Consider the following 23,688-nt stretch of genomic DNA (forward strand, 5'->3'; position numbering starts at 1 on the left):
ATCACATTTCTGCTCAGAATGAAGGAAAACACGTCTTAGCTACTTCCATTTTCCAAAATTTCTTGGGGAAGCATCTCCCCAGACCCCCCTAGCAGGGTGACGCGGCGTCGCAAACAACGGCTACGCCGTCGAAGATCTTACTCTTTGCCACCGAATCAACTTGAGAGCTCTGGAATTTGCTGTGGTTTATTGCCATTGTCCAACAAAATCAAAAAAAAAAAAGTCTTAAACCTTGTAGCGGTCCACTCGTAAAAATTATCATTTTACTTTCAGTATGCTCGGCTAGCTCACTAAATACACTAGCATTAAATATTCCTTAAAATTTATAACTGAAGACGGGGTCGGGGACGAGTGTTTCAACGGCCATTCGTGTGCATGAATGACCCAGAGATCAAGCAAATCTAAAGAGTGCGATTCGTTGCTCCTTTTAAAATGTTTCGATACTGCATGGGACATTTCCTGTGTTGTTACCAGAGCATCATATGTGTGTGTGACTCGTTGGTACCTTGTACGGAACTTTCAATCATCGAGATTGAAGTGAAATTAAGAAAAACTGGAAAGTTCTAGGGTGCTTTGTGTTAGCTCCAGTCTGCAGTTACAATAGAAACTATGGTTGCTAAAATCTCTTTTAATAGGTGTGTAGAGGTATCTGAATTTGCAGAATATCATGTAACAGCGGAAGTCTACATCATCTCATATTTACCTAGGAGTATGAAGTTAGGTGATCATGGAATTCGTGTACGTGGCATAAGACTGTCATAAGACTATCATAAGACTGGCATAAGACTCTGTTTAACCAAATGATAATGCTTTGTTTTGTGCTGTGAATCCTCAAATAAAAGGCTAGGTGTGTTTTGAACGATTAGCGAGTTGAAAGTTTGTCAAACCTTTGACAAACTGTAAACAGGCTGATTTCTTTTGAAGCTTCCTTGACAGGTACCTGAGCTGTCTGGTTGAATTGCAGTATTTATTGTTCGGTCATTTCATTACATGAAAAAGTGAAGCTCGTTCACTTGGTAAAAGTTGAACTCTCCTAAAACAAAGGCAAGATAGGCATGCTGTTCGAGACAGTCAGCAGGTTTCACTGCCAAATGATGGGTAAAATGATACGATTAATTCACTTCAATTAACCCGTCATGCGAGCTCGATGAATGTGAGCTTTGTTCGTGTAGTTCCAGAGAATATCCATACCCCCACCACTGAGGGAACTTCACGTAAGCCCCACCCCCCTCCTCCGCGGAATTTCCAATTTTTGAACACAAAAATAACCCCTCACCCCTCCGCTGATTTCCACAAGCATTATGTACACTCCCATACCCTCTGGAAAAAATAGTTTTGGTAAGAAAGCGTGTTAAAGTTAAAGTTAGAGAGAGCTGTGCTCGTGCTTGTGCTTGGAAGATAGTCTTCCATTGTGGTAGTCACTGTCGCAATTTTTGGCAAACAAATCGAAAACGTGCAGAGGGCCTTGTTGTTCCTGGTTGCTATCGAGCCAGAAAAAAAAAAAAAACGAAAGAAAATTGCCGACATTCTGAGCACAGAAATTAAGAAAATAAAAGAGCGATATCCGTTCTTTGAAATTGAGATCAAACAGGACACAGTTCTTAAGCTATTGCTGTCCAAGCACCCAAGGTGTTAAATAAATTGGATGATTTTGTTTCACAAAGCCATGTGGTTTTCTTGATTTTTAGACGATTTTCTTTTAGGAGGGGGGGGGGGGGGGCGTTTATTAGATAGGGGCGTCCAGTTTACTCTGAATAGATAGGAGGCGTTTATAAGAGAGGGGGCGTTTGTTGGATCATTTACGGTAACCTCAGCAAGCCATTGCACGCTCCAGCTAAGCCCTGTGTTGGACAAGGAACTCGTAATATTCCTTTGGAAAACCTAAACAACGAAACAAATCTGGAGAATTTGCTATTATGGCTTGCTACAATTCACAGTACTACACAAGTGAAAGAGACCCTAACCCTAACCCTAAACCCATTTTTGAAATGAAAGAATTGGGAGTTTTAGCAATGATGAAGGCGACAGCGGAGACTACCCCTTGTAAAAAAAAAAAAATTATAGTTTACCTTCGATTGTCGCAACTGTGTCGAAATCTTGCTCAGGCTAAACATGCACCGACAGCGTTCAATTTCAAAAGAAGGAGGATTATAGAATCTCCAAGCTCGCAAATTTCCTCAACTACAAAGCCAAAACAATACCTGAAATCACTTGACATCTCTACGCAAAGATCTACTATTCTAAGAAGAATGAAATAATAATATTCCGTAGAAATTCTGTAATAATAAAATTTCAGACAGGTGGGTTTTTCAAAACACTTCCCGGCTGCCGGGTATCTAGACACAGTGTTCTAGGAATTACATCGTACTCTTGAAAATATTGTCTAATTACTTTCACCGTTTTATTTGTTCTTGTTATTGAAGCAGAAAAGCTTGAAGTATGCATTCACAAACAGAACTACATGGTTGAGAAGTTAAGTGAAAATCAATTCACAAACATGGTTTACTTGATGATACTGTCACCATTTCCATCATAATCTGTGAGATCTGGCAGCAAATACACAGTAGTCTTCAGGGCGAAAATTCCAACTTTATATTTGAAGCTTGATCTTCAAAAAATGTCAGTGAGCAGGGGCACCCAACAACCGTTTTCTCTCGAATGCTTCTAAACGCTGTTTTAGGCTATCTGGAGTACTTTTAAAGCTCTGTAGGTTAATTTTAGGTTGCGCTAAAAAAATTTTATCTGTTCGCTTATTCTAGGGGATCTTGAGTATTCTCCAATTTATTAGGGCTTTTTTGTCCATTTCCCGAAATTTAGGTCTTATCGCCTTTCCGAAAATGATAGCTGACCTTTTTTCGGTACCCAAAACGACATTTTTGACAATCCGAAAACAACAGACATTAAATTTCTCATATCACGAAAGTTCGAGGTGACAATTCTCTTAAGAAAATCAGAGGGGATTAAAGGCCTTCCGAACAGATAATTTACCGAAACGATCTGTTGGGTGCCCCTGAGTAAGCTTACATATGTATTTAATAAGATTAGAGAAACCTTTAAATTTAGCATATAAAATAAACTTTAAACAGAAACAAGATGTTCCAGCTGGTCTTTGATCTGGCTGGTGTAAGCTCTCTCTTTGGATACTGGACAAAAAACATGATATGAATTTTTATAAGCATAAAGGAAGGTTAATGTTGGCAAGTCGTCGTACTTTGGTGCAGTCTCTTTATTTTGTACTTTTTTTCATAATTCTGGGCTTTTGAGCCGGCTTTTACGTATTACAGGTAATATTGCTACTTGATTGTACGTGCCACCTTTTCAATTTTGTAAAACTCGCTGTTCAGTGGCTAATTATGTACCTATCAATTATGTGCTCTATATTATTGCTTTGTAATTATTATTTTTAATTTGGGGTGATCTGGATCAGTAGCAGTAATCTGAGATCACTCGGATTGTAAAGATATCAAAATGGCTGGAATAAAGGTTGTTTAGTTGCTTTGGGTAAATGGACAATTGAGATTTTCATGGGTTGCAGCAGTAATCATTTATCCCATGAAATTAATAGGAGTCAAATTTCATGGACCATAAAAATACCATGAAAAGGTAATTAAAATAGCCAGAAATTTTTCATGGGCCATTAAAAATTCCCCGTTAAGGGGACTTTCATGGGCCAAGAATTTTACATGCAATTAAAATTCCATGAAATTGACACCATGAAAATCTAGTGGTAATTTTCATGGTGTGTTTTCCAAAAACATGAAAATCCCATTAAAATACGTTTCATGACCCCATAACATTTTTAAAATGGCATTTTCATGGATTTTTAATGTATTTGATTTCAGAATGGAAATTTCAAGGGTCATTTATTGGGAATTTTTAAGGGCATTTTCCTGGGATTTTTGATGCGGTTTTCCATGCTTTTTTCATAGGATTTTTTCCCATGAAAAAACTATGAAGTAAACCATGAAAAACCTGTTAAAATGGCATGAAAACCTTGTGACTTTTCCATTAAAATATTCACAAGATCTTAATGGATTTTGGTTTCATAGTGTATGGTTTGTAGGCAGCCACAGATTACACTGCAGGCAACCTCTTTTCATTCCCAGAGCTGTCTGTCCCTCTCGGCTAACAGGGCCTTGTTGCAAGGAAAAGGTGGTTCTGAAAACACATGATTTACCAAAAACAATTTTAATCTTGCTAAAAGTCAGTATCCTGTGATCCCCACCAGTCTGAGCACCAGTATCAAATTAGTGAAAAGCTTAGTCCAAAAGTCTAGCCGACAGAATCCTGTCTCCGGAGCCACCTTGTCCTCATGTACACACCACTAGCTAAGAAAGGCAGGTGACCGTGGGGATAAGAATGCAAGCAACCCCTCTTTTCTCAAGTAGTAGTTTGTCAAGAGCACCTTGCCCTTATTCTCTCATCCACTTCTCCCATTACAATCTCTCTTCTTCCCTCAACAACCTTAGAGAAAGAAGGACTAACCTTGGAGTAACATGCAAAACTGATAATTATATTGATTCAAACGATCTTCAATATTTTTGGTATACTTTTATTACAAGTTACAGAAGTTTATTATTATCTTATTTATACAAAGTTTAGAAGACAACCGAGTTAAGCATGGCACCAAGGCACTGAACAATGTCTGACGTCATCAACACTTCAACACTCTCTTCCAGATGGCGTTTGGGATCCTAATAAGAAAAGAGATCACTACTTTAACCTCATCTCTTGCCTTTGAAACTACATGTATGCTCAAGATCATTTCACTTCCTCAGGTACCTGTCACCTCCATATGTTGACAGGGTTCTAAGTAAACTTTAACCACTGTCAGAATAAAGGAAACCCTAGTGTGTGACCATTCAAATCATGTGGTACTGTTTATTATGCTGTACAAGGTGGTTCTAAATTTTAAGTCGCAGGATGAAATCCTAGTGTGCGGCCATTCAAATGTAAGCTATTGGGTAGTAGTTTCATGTAGTGATGATTATTATGCCATACAAGGTGGTTCTAACTTTTAAATCTGTGGATGAATTCCAAGCATAGAACACTTAATTGTCAAATTAAAAGTCTGATGACATTGCCACATTTTATGTTAATTTACATGTTCATGTACGCACCTGCTTGCCAACATTTTTTATAGCTCTTTGTTCTGGAGTCATGGTATCTTCTTCTTCCACTGCCTATAATAATTTTATTGTCAAAAGCCCATTGAAGTTAGAGTGCACTAAAATAAAGCCCTCTCTCAACTCAATAATGTACCTTACATACTGCAAGGTTTATAAATGGTTTCAGTTGAGTGTCAAGGTTTTGATTTTTCGCTAAAATCGACACAGAATTGACCATTGCTGCATCTTTGAAAATATCTTACCTTGTGATAATTCTTGACCAGTTCTAGCATTTCCTGCAGTGAATGAACATAGATACAATTAAATCTGTTCATTTAGTGTTACAGCTTTGACATGATATGTACATACATTGTATACCCACTCTTTTGATGTACATTGAAACCAAACTTTCTGCATCTCCTGTCTCCCTGGAATAAACACCCCCTCACAGATATACCCTTATCCAAAATATAACTGGAAGTCTCTAGGGGATACAGAGCATTTTTGTCATCTGATTAAAGCTTTCCTTGAAATCCCATGTTAAGCTGGATACAAGCCCAGGGTTTAAAGTTTTAAAAGCATTTTATGTCGTAAGGTTATAGTTTTTATTCCATGTGGTTTTTCCACAAAAGCTCAGGAAGCTATTTGTCACAATAATAAAATAAAAAATCAATAATAAAATAATTTGTCACCTTAACTGTCTTCTGGTTCAGTGAGCAATGGTCATCGTAATCTTGTAAAGTTAAACCATCCATCCATGTTTTCTTGTGTAGATTCAGCAACATCTATGAAAGTACAAAAAAAAAAAACAATGAGTATGTATGTTATACAGGCAGCCAATCAGGGCATGTTTACTGTTATAAGGCAACCAATCAGAGTGGGTTTTACAACCCAGTCAATTTTGTAAGGAAATCAGAGTGCTTGAACGAGTACTGAAAAGTCTCAACTTTAACTCAAACCATGCCGCAAGATAGTCTCCGCAGGCGTTAATTTAGCTGTCATAACATGCTTCTCCCCCTTCTAACTCACTAGATAGCTAAGCCTTTCATTAAGCTGTATAAAGAAGGTTACAAATACTTTTCTCACCTGAAGAAAGGAAAATGCCTCTACATCGATAAAACCTCACCATGTCAACAGTGAAGTGAGTTAGAGAGAACTCAAGGCACTTCATTTGTTGGAGAGAACTCAAAGGCACTTCATCTGAGTTCTCTCAAAGTCACTGACTGCAAGTAACTACAGTAGATCCCACTATTGTGAATTTTTGGCAGTTCAAGAAAGCCAAAAGTATATAAAAGGGGAAAGTATATATCCAAGGGAAAATTATTTGAGTTTGAGATAGCAGGGAGTTCAAAACAACCCCGTTTGAAATCCCAAGGTTCAACTGTAATTAGTTTGTGTATAATAAGATAACAGAAATTTCCAAACCTTCTGCTCTAATTCATTCTTTTTGTAGTTGATTGATATGGAGTAGTAGTGTCTGTTCAGACCATGTATTAAAGCCTACAAAAGGAGAAAATAAGAAAAACCCTCAGTACCGCAAGCAAGATAGGGCTTCAAATGCAGACAGGGCAAGGCTGTAGTCCAAGAAAAATTATGAGGAGCCAAAGGTTCCCAAGTAACCGTGAAATCCTGGGTGTCCAGCACTTGAGCTTGTATGAATAAAGTCAGTTTTTCCAGTTGCCCAAAAGCAATAGTAAGTCGCCTGTTGGAACAGGTGCACTTCTAGAGCAAAGGCAAGCTGAGAAAAAGCTGATGACGGGAAAGAGGAAATCAGCAAAAGACCAGCACTATGATCATTTCCAAAATACAGGCATGTACACACCTGTATTGAAGGTTTTTGTAAATGCCCCAGGTTTGAAGTTGTTTGTCGTGACTCCTGGCCGAGTACCATCATGTTAGGATTGATGAGACGGAATGCGTCTATAACAACCTACAGCAGTAAAACCTTGATCAAAAACTAATTTCACCATACAATGTCAATACACTGTCAAGTAAATGGATAATGAGAATTTTACAAATCATCAACTGGGACATACTACCTTGATACATCACTAAATTCTCATGATTTGCACATCAAGAAATGTAGGCCAACCAGTAAAGATAATTAATATTTTAATCAGCCCCACTTTTAGCTAGGCTCGATTTCCGCTGCTCTCATACATTCTTTTGGTCACCTCTTATCATGTACATACATCATGTTTCCAAGCTAGGTGGTACATCAACACAAAATATACTGGCTGGAAGTGGAGTGGGGGGGGGGGGGGGAGGGGTGTACAACACAATGCCACGCTCGGAGGTGACCTATAGAATATTGCCCAGTGATTCTCAAACAAAAGGAGAAGCAGTCATAGGTCTTACTGTTTCATCATGAAAAGGCCTGAGAAACTAGAAAAAACTTGAGAAAAGCACCTATCATACAAAGTCATGTACCTTTCCCTTGACGCTCTGAATGGGATCGACTACAACAGCAACAGCTCTCTCAGAGAGTGCCTCAAAACTCTGGGTACAAAAAGATACAAACAGGCATCGCTCAAAATTACACAGTTACAGATAACATTAATATATACATTTACTTATTACCGGTAATATTTCCTTTAGAAAAATTGCTAAGAGGTGGGGGCCATTAAGAAAGGTTCAAGAACAGGGAATAGAAGGTACAAGAGGTGGAAAGTTCAGACACTTTTTATAATGAGTTTATGAGCTCTTCCATGTTTCATGGGTAAATTATTTTTATAATAAGAACTTGTTACATTTTCTTACCAAAAATGCTAACCCTGAAAGATGCCTTGTTTTTTTTTTTGTATCGTTTTGTTTTGTTCCAAAAGAAAAAAGAAAAAAAAACATTTGTGCGGATCCAAAGGATTCAATACCTGTTGTGTGTTGATATCCACACCTGAAAGCCAACAGCCAAAGCCAGGATGTGAATGATACCAACCAACCACCATTTCTGGTCTGAAAAAATTACAGTTTGAAGTTATTGTGTTGCAGTTACTATTTAACGCATAAGAAGGTATAGTCACACTCTTTAACATTCCAATCATCAACCAAGGCACACACAGTAATGGAAATGAACTCTTGCCATATGACCTAAGCCAGGCTACAGGTGGTCAATGGTAAATTTAATACTTTGTGAGAGAGTGAGGCTAATACTTTTTTCTGGCAGCATGACGCTTTCTTAGCTTTACATAAGAAATCAAGACTCTTGGACAGCTTTGTGAATAAAACTAATACTGCCAAAGTTATGAAATTTCACCAAATTTCTGAGAGGTATATTTTTAGTAGGACCATTCTCTACCTCTCAGTCTCAACTATTCTGGGCAAGTACAAATTATTGTTTTCTTATTGACGTTTTGTTTTTGTGTGGCTTACACAAAGTGCAATCCACACTTATTCATCAACTAAGAAATTCATTTGTTTACTTATTTTTTTACAGTCACTCAGCCAAATTGGTAATACAATAATGTATCTAGGTAGACATTACTATTATCTCACCGTCCAGTCTGCTTGAGCATGTCCAACATCTTAGCTTGAAATACAGGATCAACTGCTTCTACACTCACACCCTGAAATTGTCAGCAAGTATATGACAACAGCTGCACAAGCTTTAATAGAGTAACTCAGAAGCAGGCAGAACATTAATTGGGTGTTGTCTGTATTAAGGTGGCCGAACACAGTTTTCGCACGCGCTTTTGCTGATGCAATTGAGTGCGCGCACAAGGATTGCAAAGAGCGATCATTTTATTTACTCAACACCCGCACTATCTGTGCTATTTTTTTTCTTTATTATTGAACACAGTGTATTGATGGCTTTAGTCTTTTATTACAAAGATATGTTAGAAAAGGTAACGACGCAAAGAAACCAGCAATTCTCAGCTTTCTCTTTGTTACCGAAAGAACCCAGTTAAATGCAGCGCATGCGCAGTTACTCGAAAAATTGAGACCGATTGCCTTTGCAGAAACTTGCGGATTTCTGACGATTCAGTTGTTAGAATTTCAAGAAATTTGAAAAAAAAATAGTACAGAAGCCACGTGAATGATCTATCGCAAAAAACCTGAATTTTGACATAGGGAATTTTTAATAATACAGAACATGTGGTGAAAACGATTTACGGCGAATTACGAAAATTGCCTATGTCAAAATTTTATTAGAACAGTGTTGACAGAAGGGATTTAATGTCAATTCGTAGTAGGCAAAAGATGAAAAATATCTAACAACTGGATTTTTTTTAAATAAGCAAAAACCATTTTTTAAACCTTGTTTTTAACCAGCCCCGTTGCCACGGCAACAGCACACACCTTAGCCAAAATGCGAGAATAACCTTTTCTGTGGTTAACCTTGACTCTTGCAAAAAACGAGCGCCAAAGCATAAATAGCTTAAAAGTAATGGTGAATTAGGCATAGGCTCTTGAAAACTGTGTTCGGCCACCTTAACTGCTCCCCACATAAATCACATTCAGAAGGAATGTACACTGTAAGAGCTTTCTTTCTATCTTTTATACCAGCACATTAACTTTTTATTGTGGGCTAACCGTTCCACTCTGTGGCATTGCAAACACATCAATCACTCGCACAGTATAGTCATCCACAAACTCGCCCAACATCAAACCCATCACTTCCATTGGAACTCCTGCCCTGCCTGCAAATAAAAAAGACATTAATTTTGACTTAAACGAACTCTGGTCCATACAATGCTGTCAAACGTAGCCATACAACATATCCATAAAACTTAATATATAACAAATTTTAACAAATAGAAACCAGAACTTACCATGTTTCAACATCTGTGGATGAGCATAAAAAAATGACAGAAGGATGAGAAATCAACCATGTGTAAATACAGTTCAAAAACTCAAAACAGTTTTATACCAGGTAACACTGTTCTTCATGAACGCTGCAAGTTTTTGATTTAAAAACACTAACTAATTCTTTCAGTGTCTAGATAAGTTCAAAAAATTTCTGAAGTGGAAGGTGACATCTTCTGACTCAAGTGTAGCTTAGCTTTTATGGGGAAGGGAAGAAAATAAGACAACTGCAACACCAAGGGTGCATTTCTTTGGGATGATCTGGATCAGGATCAATGATCCAAGATCACTCATACCATTATACATCAAAGGAATTGATGAATCCTTCCCCAGAGTGGATTCATTGGGTCCTTTCATGCACCATCAGTGATCCAAGTGATCTTGAACGATTGATCCTGATCCAGATCATCCCAAAGGAATGCACCAGTCCTACAAACACGAACAGTAATAAGAGAATCTGAAACAAACTTTATCCAGCTTATTTTGTGCATAACTACACTGGTCACCCTGGAAACAGATGAAACTTTCCATAATTTGTAAAGTGGTAGTGCTACATGTCTGATAGAGAGCTTACAAAACTTTTAATGAATTGGCATATACATGTATGTACGTGGAGCATAAACCCTGGCCATTGCAGCAAAGTGGCAACATATTGAAACTACTAATGGAAGTTGAACATTATACAGAACAGCAAGATTGTACCAGAAATTGCTGGTCTGCAGTGGAACTTCAATTTAATGAACCTCTATATAACAAATGATCTTCTCTGTCCCAGTATGGTAAAATGTGTAGAAAAGAATCCTGATCTAACAAAACCTTCTTATAGCGAACATATTCTGCCAGTCCCTTGGCCCCTTGTTAAACTAAGGTTCCACAGCATTACATGTACAAGGCATAAAATCTTACAGGTATTTCTTTTTGGAGAAAGGCACAGTTTTTGTGTTTTGTGGGATAAATTACACTATTCAGAGACAAAGCCATGCAGGTTCTCTACCCTGGTCAAATTTGAATCTGGAGATGTTGGATTTTGGGGAGGAAGGAAAACTGGAAACCCAGAGAAAAACCCACAGAACACGGTGAGAACCAAGAACAAACTCAACCCACATATGGCACCGGGCTGGAGTCGAACCTAGGCCAGGGAGGCAAGCACTCTCACCACTACACCATCGCTGCTCCCTAGATCTTTTCTTTTTGGAGACTTTTTTTGGGCAGTAAAGTACTTTTGTTAAATTTTCACAAATACTATGGAATGACACCTGTCAACCAAACATACAGTTGAAAAAATGTTAACTGTATTTCGAAGTTTTTAGGAGTGAAGACTTACCTTTAGGAGAGCAAGTGACGAGATATAAACCTGTTCTGCTGTGTCTACAACAGGTGCATCACTTGGCGGAGCCTGCAATAACAATTAGCTTGTGATCAATTTTTAAATACTCCCTACAAGATCCTTGGAGGCATTTTCAAACACTGATTCATCTGACAGTGGATACAGTACATGTAAATAAGCTTATTGGTTTGGTATAACACTAAATTCTCAGAATAAAAAGAAATGGCAAGGTAAGGTAAAGCATTTATTTATGCACGATAACAATATAACAGCAACTCTGATGTGGTCCTGTCTAAAAATTAAAAAAAAGAAACTATCTGAGCTTAAAGACTATCTAAAACGTATTTACATAATGTACAAAGAAGAGAACTAATGCATTGATTACAGAAATAACATGATGAAATATAAAGTGGGCGCCAATCGATCAGTAAACGAGGAATTGAAAAAAGTCCCATTCAGTCTGCAAGGAGCAATGAGTTTTCCGGTGCGGCAAAGTAACTTTGAATGCTTGCTTGCTTGCTCCATGGGCACCCATCTCCAAGCAGGAAAATGTTTTTTGAACAAAATGCTGGTAAATTACATGACGAACCTAAAACTTAAACACGGTTTTAAAGCACAACTGTCAATAACTTGACTTACTTGTCCAACTCCAGGAATACCACCGGATCCTAAACGTAATATTCTGTCCATTTTAAAGATGAAAAAGAAAAAAATTGGCGTGATCGCCTCGCCAATGACAATGCAGTTTCCAAAATGGCGACAAAATGGTAGGTACTGTATGTATGAGACACATTTTATCTCGGAACAATCCGCTGTCATACCGCCGGCTCGAAAAGTCTTCTTCCTTCCCAGTCTTCCAAAGGAGAATACAATGTCACTTGCAACATGAACGACACGAAGGTCTCTGCAGAGGAAGACGAACGAATGAATGAACAACCTCCAAAAATAGTCGTTGCAATATCGGACTTCGCTGCTGGAGACGAGACTCAGTTAACTTTCAGCGAGGGTGACGAATTAGTGATTCTAAGCGAGGCATCTAGTGAGTGGTGGTGGGGTGAACTGGATGGGCTATGTGGATACATTCCCGCGTCTTACGTGGTAAGCGAGACGGATTATGCCTCGCATCACAAAGAAAATCATGAATGGCAAGACGAAGAATACTTTGGCAACTACGGCAAATTAAAACTTCATTTGGAAATGCTAAATGACAAATCGCGAACTCTCGCTTATCGGAAAGCAATTAACAGCCATCTCGACGTTTTCGCTGGAAAAACTATTCTAGATGTGGGATGTGGTACCGGGATTTTAAGCTTGTTTTGTGCCAGAGATACACAAGCAAACAAAGTTTATGCCGTGGATGGAAGCATGGATATCGGAAGTGTCACCACGGATCTGATAAAAACAAATGATTTGCATGGAAAAATTTCTGTTATTATTGGAAAAATAGAAGACATAGAGCTACCGGAGAAAGTTGACGTTATTTTGTCAGAGTGGATGGGGACCTTTTTGCTTTTTGAATTTATGATTGACTCGGTTCTCTTTGCAAGAGATAAATGGCTGAAGCCTAGTGGTGTTATATGGCCGTCAAATGCACAGCTGTTCATTGCACCTTGCTCTGCCAAAAAAATTTATGAAGAGAAGGTTACTGTGTGGAAAAATCAATATGGATTTGATTTCTCGCCGGTTGTGAACAAAGCCAAGGCTGAATTCCTTGACAGACCAGTGCATAATTATGAACTTGATCCAGGAGATTGTCTGTCACAAAGTGCAGTTCTTCTGGATGTCGATATGTCAACTTTTTCAAGGGAAAATCTTGAATTTATTTCAGAAATGTTTGAATTTCTGATAATAAAAGAAGGAACACTTCATGGGCTGTGTGCATGGTTCAGGGTGACGTTTGGAGGAGTGCCTGTTGCAGATACAGCAGAATATGTGACTCTATCAACAGCACCTGATCAAGAGCAAACTCATTGGAAACAAAACCTGTTTTTGCTGGATGAACCGGTGACTGTCCACACTGGAAACTTTATCAAAGGAGCTGCAAATATAAGGAGAAATCCAAAATACAGGAGGCATCTTAGAGTGACTTTTGAATTGAATATATTTGCTAGCAAATCCAATGATGGCAAAATTGTTAACAGCATCAGAAAAAAGTTTTATATTTGGAGATAGTAGGTGTAAATCAAAGTTGCCCTGAGCCACTAAACTTGGAAATGGATGGTCTGTTTACAGTGGCAAGACTGTGGTTTTAATCTGCAAGTAATAGGGACCTTAAGTACCAAATACATAGAATGCCAAGAACTTTGGACCAGAAGCGAGTGAGACACACATGCCATACATACATACATTCAGTGGAACCCCACCTTACAGTCATCTTGTTAGTATGGTCATCTCGTTAACACTGCCACTTTATTTTGTCCCGACAAATGCCCATACATTTTCTTACAAGAAAGCCCTGTTAATGCAGCTACCCTGTTAATACGGCCAATGGCCACATTCTGAAATCCTAACCTGTATAATCCTTAATAATTTTACCCCAACTCAAACTAGTTCTTTTCATTTTTCTATTGTTAATATTTTATACACTGATTCAAGTTTCAATTTGTTAAAGTTATATCTGCACTTTGGATGCTTAGTAAAGAAGAGTTGTCTAGAAGTGCAACTGCAATCATGTGTGATGTATCTGTTAAGAGATCACTCAATTTAGACCAGTCATGAGGTTTGACCCTACCCTGTTAATTCAGCCACTCCATTAATACGGCCAAATTTTCTTGGTCTGTTGTTGACAGTATTAACGGGGTTCCACCATACTTTTATTAATGCTCAATAATCTAGAGCTTGTTAGTTTCCTACTTTAAATAGCTAATGTGCCGAGTTTAAAATAAAATGTTTGCATGACAGATTAAAAGAATAAAATTCGATTAAGAGAAAATAAACATTGATGTACTGTAATGATTCGATTTAGTACCCGGGCACTTGTTTACTATTGGTACCTCAAGGGTGGGTGCTTATTTAGGACAGGGCACTTATTTCTTTCTGAGAAACAGCCAGATGTTCAAAACAAAACTTGACGGAAGAGATCATTTTGAAGGAATTATGCATTCACATAGACATAATAGTTGGAAAACTCAGACGAAGACCATAGTTTTTGTGATGCGGCATTATTAAAAAAGATGAACCTCTGCTGATACATACTTCATACATTGAAAAGCCAGCCTCCCAGGACATAGATCAGGCAGTTTTTACGTAGTTGTAAAACATAAAAAGCCCTTCTTTGGATAACCACCCCAAAAACACTCATGGAGATTAGGTGATTCTGGAAAATTACCCATGAAATTACCTATACTATGGGCAGCTTTTTGGAATTGCAAGTGCAAGGGGACTTTTCTAGAGGGGACTGACAAGAGTGTAGTAGTGGTGGTGGTGTAGTAGTAGTGGTTGTTTTCTTAAGTTTGACATATCCATGGCAACAAGAAACCCCGCCCCTTTAACAGCTGGGGAATGATGTCATTAAGCTCATAGCAGGATCATGAGAGCTCTATTGGCACTCATATCATAAACTACCGCTTATAAGCCCACCTTCCCCGATTATAGGCCCACCTACCTGCAAACCAAAAATACGTCCAGTCAAACCCCCCCTCCCCCACCCCCCAGATATAAGCCCTCCTCTAACTTTCCTTCGTTTGATTTGGTTTGGTTTTCTTATGGTGTTTCATACAGTAACCCGCAGTAAATGAAATACCTCTTTCGATCAACCCAGTTATAGCTCGTTTCGAAACGGTTCTTTTATTCCGGTTATAAGTCTCCCCGGATATAGGCCCCTCCGTTTATAAGCCCATCTAGAAGCCCTTACAAAGTTGTATAAGTCCAGGGCTTGTAAGCAGCAGTTTACAGTATTACACATTCTGGCTTCCTGAAGGTAACGACCCGTCGACGCCCCCCATAAAAAAAGGGTAGAATAATACAGAATAATACAACCTCAAAATCATACATTGAGTATTGATTTCCACGTGGCTCAATACCCTTTGATAGAGCAATAGAACAAACGACAGAAAAAAAATGCTCCTAGCCCTAAAATAACAACAGCTTCTACACTATGACGACAAATTGAATTACGAGCTCGCTAGAGCTGCCACACTTTCGATTTCCATAAGAGCCGAGATACATGTCTGTACAAAATGCTTCAAGTCAACAAGCTGCGTTTTCACATATTACTGAAGCTCTACAAGGCCATTCCCATAACATGCCTCATCTACAAGTACATGTTGAAGTCGGCAAAAAAACTATCTTGAGTTATGACGCCAAGTCCACAAAAATATGATATGGACTAGAATTTCCAATCCACTCGATGTCGAACTCGAAAGATTTGCACGCGGAAAACACATGCGTGGAGATCAGGGGGAACGCTAAATTTACACCTTTTAAGGATCTTAGCGATCTCAAGAACGAAACGCGAATGTGGCACATCGCTAAACGCGCAAGGATGGAAAGAAATAAGAAGAAATGATATGGGCAAAAATTTCCAATCCTAGTACTGTCAAACTCGAGAGATTTTCACCCATCAAAGAAACGCGCGGAGGTTCAAGCGAGGGACAAATTTTGAAAATATAAAGGATCTTACAATCCCGAGACCGAGAACGCGACTGTGGCACATCGTTAAGGTCACTTCAAACCTTCGCGGGGCTATATTGGTCGATTTTTTTTTTTGATCAAGAAAATTAATGTCCGCGAAGCACAAGTTTGCATACTGTGAACGCTAGGGGTTCTGTTATTTCATTGGCTCGCGGCTTTTCAAGTTGACACATTCCTCTGTGAAGGCGTGATATGTTTGTAAGTCTTTAGAAGGCGAAAACTCGCACTCGTGTTTCGAGAGCTAGAATCCCTTCTCTTTAAATGAATTAATAGGGTATGCAGATTTGACGGTTTTCCATGAAATTTGGTCAGAAAATTCACTGATAGATATGGAACAAAATAAATACAAAATACTGTCAAATTTGATAGATTTCCGCACGGAAAAAAACACGCGTGGAAATTGGAAATTGGGAACTCACAGTAGAAGTTACGAAAAAAATTATTTGTCTCCTCTTGGAAGAAAACGAACACAAACAGAAAACAACTCGTTATTTTCACCCTGCTCTATTTTATTGTAACAAGCTTTTATAACGGTGTGTCTGACACTTGTATTTATTTTCTACGTTTGCACTCTCAAAAGATGCGATACGATACTATACTTTATTTAACGCTTAGCTAATCAGCTAGTTTACAGGTAATCCACCTTGTTTACAGGTAATCCACGGCCCTAGTATATTCTAAAAATTAACTAAAATGTACAATAATTGATCATATCAACCTATAAACGCAGAGAACTAAAAATCTAGAGAATCGAATTACAATAAATTTCGATATCAGTCAAACTTAAGCGATCGAATTTTGTTGTTCATTTCAATAATGCCTACTTCAGTTCTAATATCATTATTTTGTTAACTCGTTCCATTTCTTTGCAGCAAAATACCTCCATGATCTGAGGCCATAATCAGTCGTATTAAATTTCGGCAAAGAAAGGATATAGTCATGTGGAAGATTATACTTCGATGAGCGTAAGGTGATAAAATCTCCATTTGCGGATGGAGCTTTGTCCGATATACAATAGCATGTCTTGGATTCTTCGAGTTTCCATGGATGGGAGTCTGATTCTTTGCAAGAGATTTTTGGCAAAAGATCTTAATTACTACGAACAAAAAAATCCCTTCTCAATCTACTTTCTCTAAATCCACTTAACTTGAATAAGATAAGAAATCAAAACCAGGTGGATTCCTGTGACTTTTAACCTATCCTGGTATGATGTTCCTGGAATTCAATCAGTTGAAACTCAGCATCAAGATTAATACTTAGCTCTTATTAACCGAGCAGGAGGTCTGTATGGGAGAATCTTGACCGAGGTCAAGATTCTCCCATACAGACCGACTTAGCTCGGTTACTAAGATGTTTATTACACGGCAAAGAAGAAAGCTTTAATTCGTTCAATGTAACTGGTTTGCTGACATTTCACTTGCAAACGGAGATGAGCTTAACTTAAACCTGCCGAAATTTTGCTCGTCCTCTTTACTTTTTTTTTGTCATCAGGCTTTTTGGCACTTCCATAAATGATTGAGAAGAAAATAAAAGAAAACGGTGAACATTTTTGTATCAATTTGAGTTTGCTACTTTTTCAACGCAAAATGAAATTGGTCTAGATGCCGGTCTAGATGGGAAAATCTAGACCGCGGTCAATATCGACTTCAGCCAATCAAATTCGTGAATTCGGTAGTTCCCAGTCCTTGTGAGACACAGCCATATAATAAATATATTTATTAATTAACGTTAAATTTTTTCATTTGGCCGCTAAGGTTTTACTCTGGATACACACACGTGTTATCTTCTTTTATCCGATTGGCGGATAAACAATATAGGTATTAATCAAAACATACGAAAGGAATTCTAATGACAAAAATTACTCCTATCGGCGCGTTTTCGTGACTTACGTGAAAGACTAAAAGTAGAATTTCTTGTAGAAGTCATTAGCTCGGCTAACGTTATAGCTTGTTATAATACGGAGCCATGTGTTACAACACATGGTAATTACCATTAATTTGGTTCTTTGGTTATTTCCAAAGAAGTAAGCTCGAAGAAAACTGTTTATCGTAGATTGAGGATACATGACTACTCGATTTTGCACTAACCTATTGATTGACATATCATCTGTGATATTGGAATTTTCAGATTGTATTGCACTTCTTTGATTTACTAACAGTTTGTATATACCCTTTTATATAATAATTTAATGAATGCGCGCGCTCTGATTGGTCAATCAGCTATGGTTTATTGTGGCAGTAAACTCATGGAAATTTCGCGTGTCTTCTGAATTATTATATAAAAGCTATAGACCACAAGTTTCTGTGGTTTAGAGGCATGATAAACCACTTGGGATGTTGGAAGAACACTCGAAGACTCCAACATCCCGCGTGCTTTATCAGCCTATAAACCATAAAAACTTGTGGTCTATTGCTTAAATATATTTGCAAAGGTTTAATTTTACTGAACAGGGCGTGTAAAACTAAGACTCCAAGCTCCGCGATTTCTTCAAGTAGTTTCATAGAAGACTTCGACTTCGTCAGGTCGGAAGGAGGGAGTTCCCGCCAGGAATGATCGTGTGAAGGAGGATCTATAGCTGTTGTTAGGTGGCGGGCTGTAGGTGTATCCAAGGTCTAAAGCGTGAGAGTTGGTGTTTGATGCAGCGTTGTTGGCAATGTAAATATCGTGTCCTTGTCCAAATGATGGTCCACGATCAGAGCAGCTGTAGATGGAATGTTTTCTCTGATAACTATACTGTCCTCTTTGATTTAGCTTTAGTGGCTGCCAACCAGGCTTGTTAACCAATGAGAAGAGAAAGGCTGCTGAATCGTAGTGATATGAACAACTGGAGCCTAATTTGAAATACGCAATGGAAAGAACTGTTATTTTCGTTGCATTGCCTCAAAAAAACACTTCTGTTGCTGACGAAAAAGGATAGGTACTTCCACATAAGTGAAAAGTTTCGAAAAAGAGAAAGAAATCTTCGTTAAATGCCAAATTTAATCTTTCAAGACAGTTTGAGAAGATCAACAACGGTCGTATTGGTTTTCTCGTTGTGTGGCTAGAGAATACACCCACCCCCTACTTTTTTATTACTGCCGCCCTTTTCGCCCTGTTTCCCAACTAGTCCAATTAAATCCCTGAACTCTCCCTTCCCCACGCTATATATAAGGATGTCAGAGCGGAGAAAGGTAATAAACATGTGCGAGTTTTGGTGGGAAACGAAATGGAGGGGAAAAAAAGATTCGAGCAAGGGAAAATGGCAGGAAAAAAAATTCGTGCAAAGAGAAACCCACGGAAAATAAATTCATGCAGAAGAAGGGTCGCATTTTGGAATCAAACCAGTCTAATTATAACTCAGCCAAGGTGTTTAAAATGTTGACAATTTTTTCAGTGTTTGTCACTGGATCCCATTTATATGAAGCCACTGTGTTTGTTTTCAGCTTCATACTTTTGTCAAATCTTCTATCTCAACTATTCACAACTTCTGATATATTTTGATTATTTCTCAAATTTAAATAGGACGTGAGTGACTTGTCAGACAAGATAAAAGCAACATAACTCACTCAAATTCCCTTTCTTTGATTGCTCGGTATTTATTATAAAACATTTATAAAAATTGTACAATAAATAAGTATAAAAAAAATTAACAATATCTATCAAATACTAAAATGATTTCTGATCGCTTCCTCCTCTCCCACTGGGTGTACATTTTGCAAAAGCTGTTGCATTAACCCTTTCATTTATTCAAAATACACACCAAACAGCTTAACAACTTTCCCTTGAGCTGTCTCCGTAAACTGCTCCACATCAGGAGGCTGGATAAAACTCTAGACATGGAAGTCCTCTAACGGTGCACACAACCTCTTACAGAAAGCAAAAGCGAAATAGGCTGGCCATGTTGTCTGAATGGACAGTCGACTGCCCAAACGGCTGCTGTATGGAGAACTGCGTCACAGCAAGCGCTCAGTTGCAAAGAATCCCTCAAAGACCTAGGTGCAGGCGTCAACGTCAACACTTTGGAGTCGCTTCCTCTGGACCGTCCCACCAAGCGAGGGAAGATCACCGCATAGAGGCCCAGAGCAAACGCGCGCCATGGGCAGGCAAATATGGTAAGAAGCAGATTTTAAAAAATTCGTGTAAAGGGTTGCAATTGAAGAAAAATATCTTGAACTTTCAACAGAAAAAAAAGATTCATGCAAGCCAAAATTGCGGCCACCCCCCTCCCTTCCCTTCACTTTTCTAATAGTCCGTCCCTTACTATCAGTCCGCCGTTCTTTCCACCATTGCAGCCCGCGTTATTACCTGAGCCCGCAAGTGGGGTTAGGGATGCGCAGAAAGCTGCGCAGTACGTTTTTCCGCTCTGAACATAGAGGTTGACGTAGTATGGAACTCAGACCCTATGTGTTTGTGAGTTAAGATTTGTTTAGATCAAACCTAGTCATGTATTCGATTAAACTTCATCCAGATCCTCTACTCTGTTCTGACAAAACTTTCCTTCGAGTTTTATTCTTTTGAAGACCGGTTCATTTAATTCCCTTCGACGCTTTATTTCATGAAGCTGTCTACAACTTTTCAAAAGCTGGTTACGCTCCTGCTGCAGATGTAAACTTTTCTATTTGTAGCCAGTTTCATAGAAGACTTCCACTTCGTCTGGTTTCAAGTGAGAACTTCCTGCTAGGAATGATGTTGTGAACTCGCTACCATGGCTGTGTCCAGATGGTGGATTGTAGGTATTTCCAAGGTTTGAGTATGAATTTTAGTTTGACGAGGCTTCGGAGGCAATCTGAATATCATGTCCACCTCCAAATGTGGGTCCGTATGAAGAGCAGCCGTATGTAACATACTGGTAATGAGATCCTCCATTTAGCCTAAATATTACTGGTCTCCAGCCTAGCTTGTTCACCAGTGAGAACAAGAACGCGGTCTAACTGGGACTGTATTTGGACCAACAAGTGAAGGAGACTAATTGGTAAAAAATAGAATTACCCTCGTTTGCACTTAATCGTGAAAACCCCACGAAAACACATGATTCAATTGCATATAGTTGGAATCGTTTCATTGAGATGTCAAAATGTTTTCAACTAACAGGTACAGATGAAACTACAAACATGGATTGCCTTTGTCAAGAGAACTCTTGGTTGAAGTTTCGTCTCAAATTATTGAAACTAATTTCATAACTGGATTAACGATTAACTGATGCGAGGCGATGTGCTCCTAGAAGTGATAAATCCTACATATACAGGAAATGCTTACTAACCCCAAGATGCACTCGTGTATCCCCCAAAGATGTACTTTCCCACACGGATGATTGTCACTGTTGGTCCTTTGTTGTCGCAATACAGATGGAAAGTAGTGCTTGCCCAGCCATCCACTGATGCAAGCCAACAGCGCGTCCACTGAGAGTTTATACTCTGCATGACTGGTTTTAACCAGTTTTGTAAAGTAGTCAAGTGGCTGACATTATTGTTCAAAATATTTGATTCCTGTAAGTCAGCCAGGCTGTCTAAAAACCAATGAAAATTGACTGCACTTAATTTACACGCTGTATCTAATTGGTCTCTGATAAAAAAGGAAAGGTCTTATCAAAGATAATTATCTAATGTACATACATCTTAGCCTTGCCATATTACCTAAAAATTCATATTCGTTTTATACTGGTACCATAAAAACTCTTATGTCTGGGCAGAACGTCTCAGTGATAAGTAAAAAATACAATCATCAATGCAGAATTTTAATAATCTACAAATTACAAGCGCCTCTCATCGCTTCAGAGGTCGCTGGATTTGCAGCCTAAAATTCAAGATGCTTTATGTCTCTAGCACGATTTAGTTTTGTGAAATTTTATCATACTAAATCCTGACATGAAAAAATGCAGAAAAAGCTACCTCGTCAGACTGTACACTGTTTCTAAGAACGTTTAATTTCCGAACCGAGGCTGAAAGTTCTTCACTTTTTGGCCAATTGAATTCCGAAACGTTCTCATAATGTTCTTTAGCTAGTATTTCTAGGTTTCATTTTTTTTGTAGTTTTGTTACAACTGCATTTCCAATAAACAACAGACCGATTCACGCTGAATAGTCCAACCATACAACCGATGACTGTTTTGCAATAAACCATACAATGAGAGAAGCCGTTAGCATCGTTTATGTTCAAATATGTCCGTTATAAATTGATTTTGTTAATGGACGTTCTAGACTTAGGAATTCATACTGTCTTTTCACAAAGTTCTCTCATGTCATCTTATCACAAAATAAGCTACCTCTTTTGACTCTAGGCTTAGGGTGTGTTCTTATATGTTCTTAATTTTTGGGTTTGGTTAAACGCCGAAAAGCTCTCCTCCCCCGCCCGCCGCCCCTTTCCTTTCCCTTTTCCCCCTTGCCCTCCCTGGTGCAACTTTGACTCGGTTCAAGCTAAAATGTCTGGTTTTAAACTTACCCTCACAGTGGCGACCAGAATAAAATGGCAAACAGTCACAGCTGTATCCTTCGCTTTCTACATTGCATGTTCCTCCGCGTATACAAGGACTGCTCTGACACGGGCTAAAATCTGAATGGAACGAGCGAAAAAAAATGGTACTGTCGTTAAAAATGTCATGATCAGTGTAATTAATGGTCAGCTAATTACCAGTAGCAACCAGGCAGGCAGGCAAGTGTTATAATTGCTCTTTCAAAAGTTTCATTCCCGCCAGACATGAAGTGATAAAAGTGTTTTTCATTTGTGTAATGTTTTAATAAAGTTAACTTCGCCGACACTAATTCGTGATTGGTCCATTTTACCGGTTCGCGTTGCAAAATTTTGACTGCTCAGAGAGAAAAATGTTAATTCTAGAACCAGGATTTCACACTGCCAAGCGAAAGGCTCATTTTTCAATGTCAGACGTCAGACGAGTAGCCTGTTCCAGGCTCTAGGTCAGTGGGGACGATCCAAAAAGCGTGCAGGCGACGCCCAATCCTTTTCTTTTCCAAATCCCGCTCTACCCTTCCCACTTTTGCGTTCGTCCTCACCCTACATGAGGCGACAGCGCCTGTAGTACTAGCGGCAGTCAAAACGTCAAAACTGAACTGTACTACCGAAATGAACGATAATAGCCGTTTTATTAGTAGCTAACAGAATTAAATACGATGCTAAAGTTTTGTTGGCCTCTTTACTACTAAACGCGAGGCTTCTGGATTTAATTTGACGAGGAACAACATATTTTGTTCAAAAAAACTGAAAATAACACCTGGCGACCATGCTCACGAACAACCAAAGAGTTGCCGCACACGGGCGACCCATTTTTGACGCAAAATTAAAAGATTGGAGAAACAAAATGTTTCGTAATTTCCAGTTCTTGCAATCTGATATGGTTTTGAAATTATTAATCCCTTTTCGTGAATATTCCATGCCGTCTCGAACGAGAAAAGTTGCATTGACGTAACGACAGTGCAGATTTACCCGCCTCCTGGATCCTGATTGGTCAATTCAAATGTCAGACGCGCCGGCCTTATGCAAGGACTGACCGAGAGCCTGGGAAAGGCTTCAGACAAATGGCATCTGAGCAAAAGATTAGCATTTTTACTCACCGTGATTCCTCCACAAACCAACCAACAGCCATTTGTTCACAACTGGAGGAAACACGTGAAGACCCAGAGAAGATCCTATAAAGATGACAATCATAACTGTAACTAGATTCTTCAATCTGACTGGTTATCACCAGGTCCTATTTTAGCACTAATTGCTAACTTAACGCGCGTGCCTGGTGTTATTGGACCGCACGCATCATTTGCGCGCGCTGTTAAAGAAAAGTTGCTCTTGAATGGGTTCTCCTTCTCACTAAAATTACAAAATGAGGAATTC

At 38.7% G+C, this 23,688-nt stretch overlaps 3 protein-coding genes across 3 annotated transcripts in view; 1 reads left to right on the forward strand and 2 right to left on the reverse strand.

The window, feature by feature from the left end:
• Positions 1–1,723: 1,723 nt before the first annotated feature.
• LOC145494553 (ubiquitin C-terminal hydrolase PSMD14) lies at positions 1,724–12,124 on the reverse strand. The gene is made up of 13 exons (XM_081474045.1): positions 11,878–12,124; positions 11,236–11,307; positions 9,878–9,890; positions 9,639–9,745; positions 8,601–8,671; positions 7,979–8,060; positions 7,539–7,607; positions 6,931–7,038; positions 6,534–6,608; positions 5,801–5,893; positions 5,372–5,404; positions 5,121–5,183; positions 1,724–4,694 (listed from the first exon to the last, which is right to left on the reverse strand). Exons 1-13 carry the CDS (start codon positions 12,055–12,057, stop codon positions 4,599–4,601), a joined length of 1,062 nt encoding a protein of 353 aa, XP_081330171.1. The 5' UTR covers positions 12,058–12,124; the 3' UTR covers positions 1,724–4,598.
• Positions 12,124–15,112, forward strand: LOC145494552 (protein arginine N-methyltransferase 2-like). The gene has a single exon (XM_081474044.1). The coding sequence runs from the start codon at positions 12,124–12,126 to the stop codon at positions 13,408–13,410; it is 1,287 nt and encodes a 428-aa protein (XP_081330170.1). The 3' UTR covers positions 13,411–15,112.
• A 3,141-nt stretch (positions 15,113–18,253) lies between these two features.
• LOC145496112 (uncharacterized) overlaps positions 18,254–23,688 on the reverse strand; it is a 37,971-nt gene continuing 32,536 nt past the window's right edge. The window contains exons 11-14 of the mRNA XM_081475747.1: positions 23,415–23,489; positions 22,288–22,398; positions 21,110–21,355; positions 18,254–18,701 (exon numbers count right to left, since the gene is read on the reverse strand). Coding sequence (XP_081331873.1) covers positions 18,358–18,701; positions 21,110–21,355; positions 22,288–22,398; positions 23,415–23,489 — 776 coding nt within the window. The 3' untranslated portion in view covers positions 18,254–18,357. The remainder of the gene's footprint in view (positions 18,702–21,109; positions 21,356–22,287; positions 22,399–23,414; positions 23,490–23,688) is intronic.

The sequence above is a fragment of the Orbicella franksi genome, chromosome 8, assembly GCF_964199315.1.
Source record: "Orbicella franksi chromosome 8, jaOrbFran1.1, whole genome shotgun sequence".
Classification (NCBI taxonomy): Eukaryota; Metazoa; Cnidaria; class Anthozoa; order Scleractinia; family Merulinidae; genus Orbicella; species Orbicella franksi.

What these genes read in the sequence shown, in the direction of transcription:
- LOC145494553 (XM_081474045.1), bottom strand. Translation starts at nt 12,057, where the DNA reads ATGACAGCGGATTGTTCCGAGATAAAATGTGTCTCATACATACAGTAC. An exon ending in ATGCTCAAGCAGACTGGACG is followed by an intron (nt 8,061 to 8,600) that starts GTGAGATAATAG and finishes TAATTTTTTCAG; the next exon opens with ACCAGAAATGGTGGTTGGTT. An exon ending in TGGTCAAGAATTATCACAAG is followed by an intron (nt 5,184 to 5,371) that starts GTAAGATATTTT and finishes AAATTATTATAG; the next exon opens with GCAGTGGAAGAAGAAGATAC.
- LOC145494552 (XM_081474044.1), top strand. Translation starts at nt 12,124, where the DNA reads ATGAACGACACGAAGGTCTCTGCAGAGGAAGACGAACGAATGAATGAA.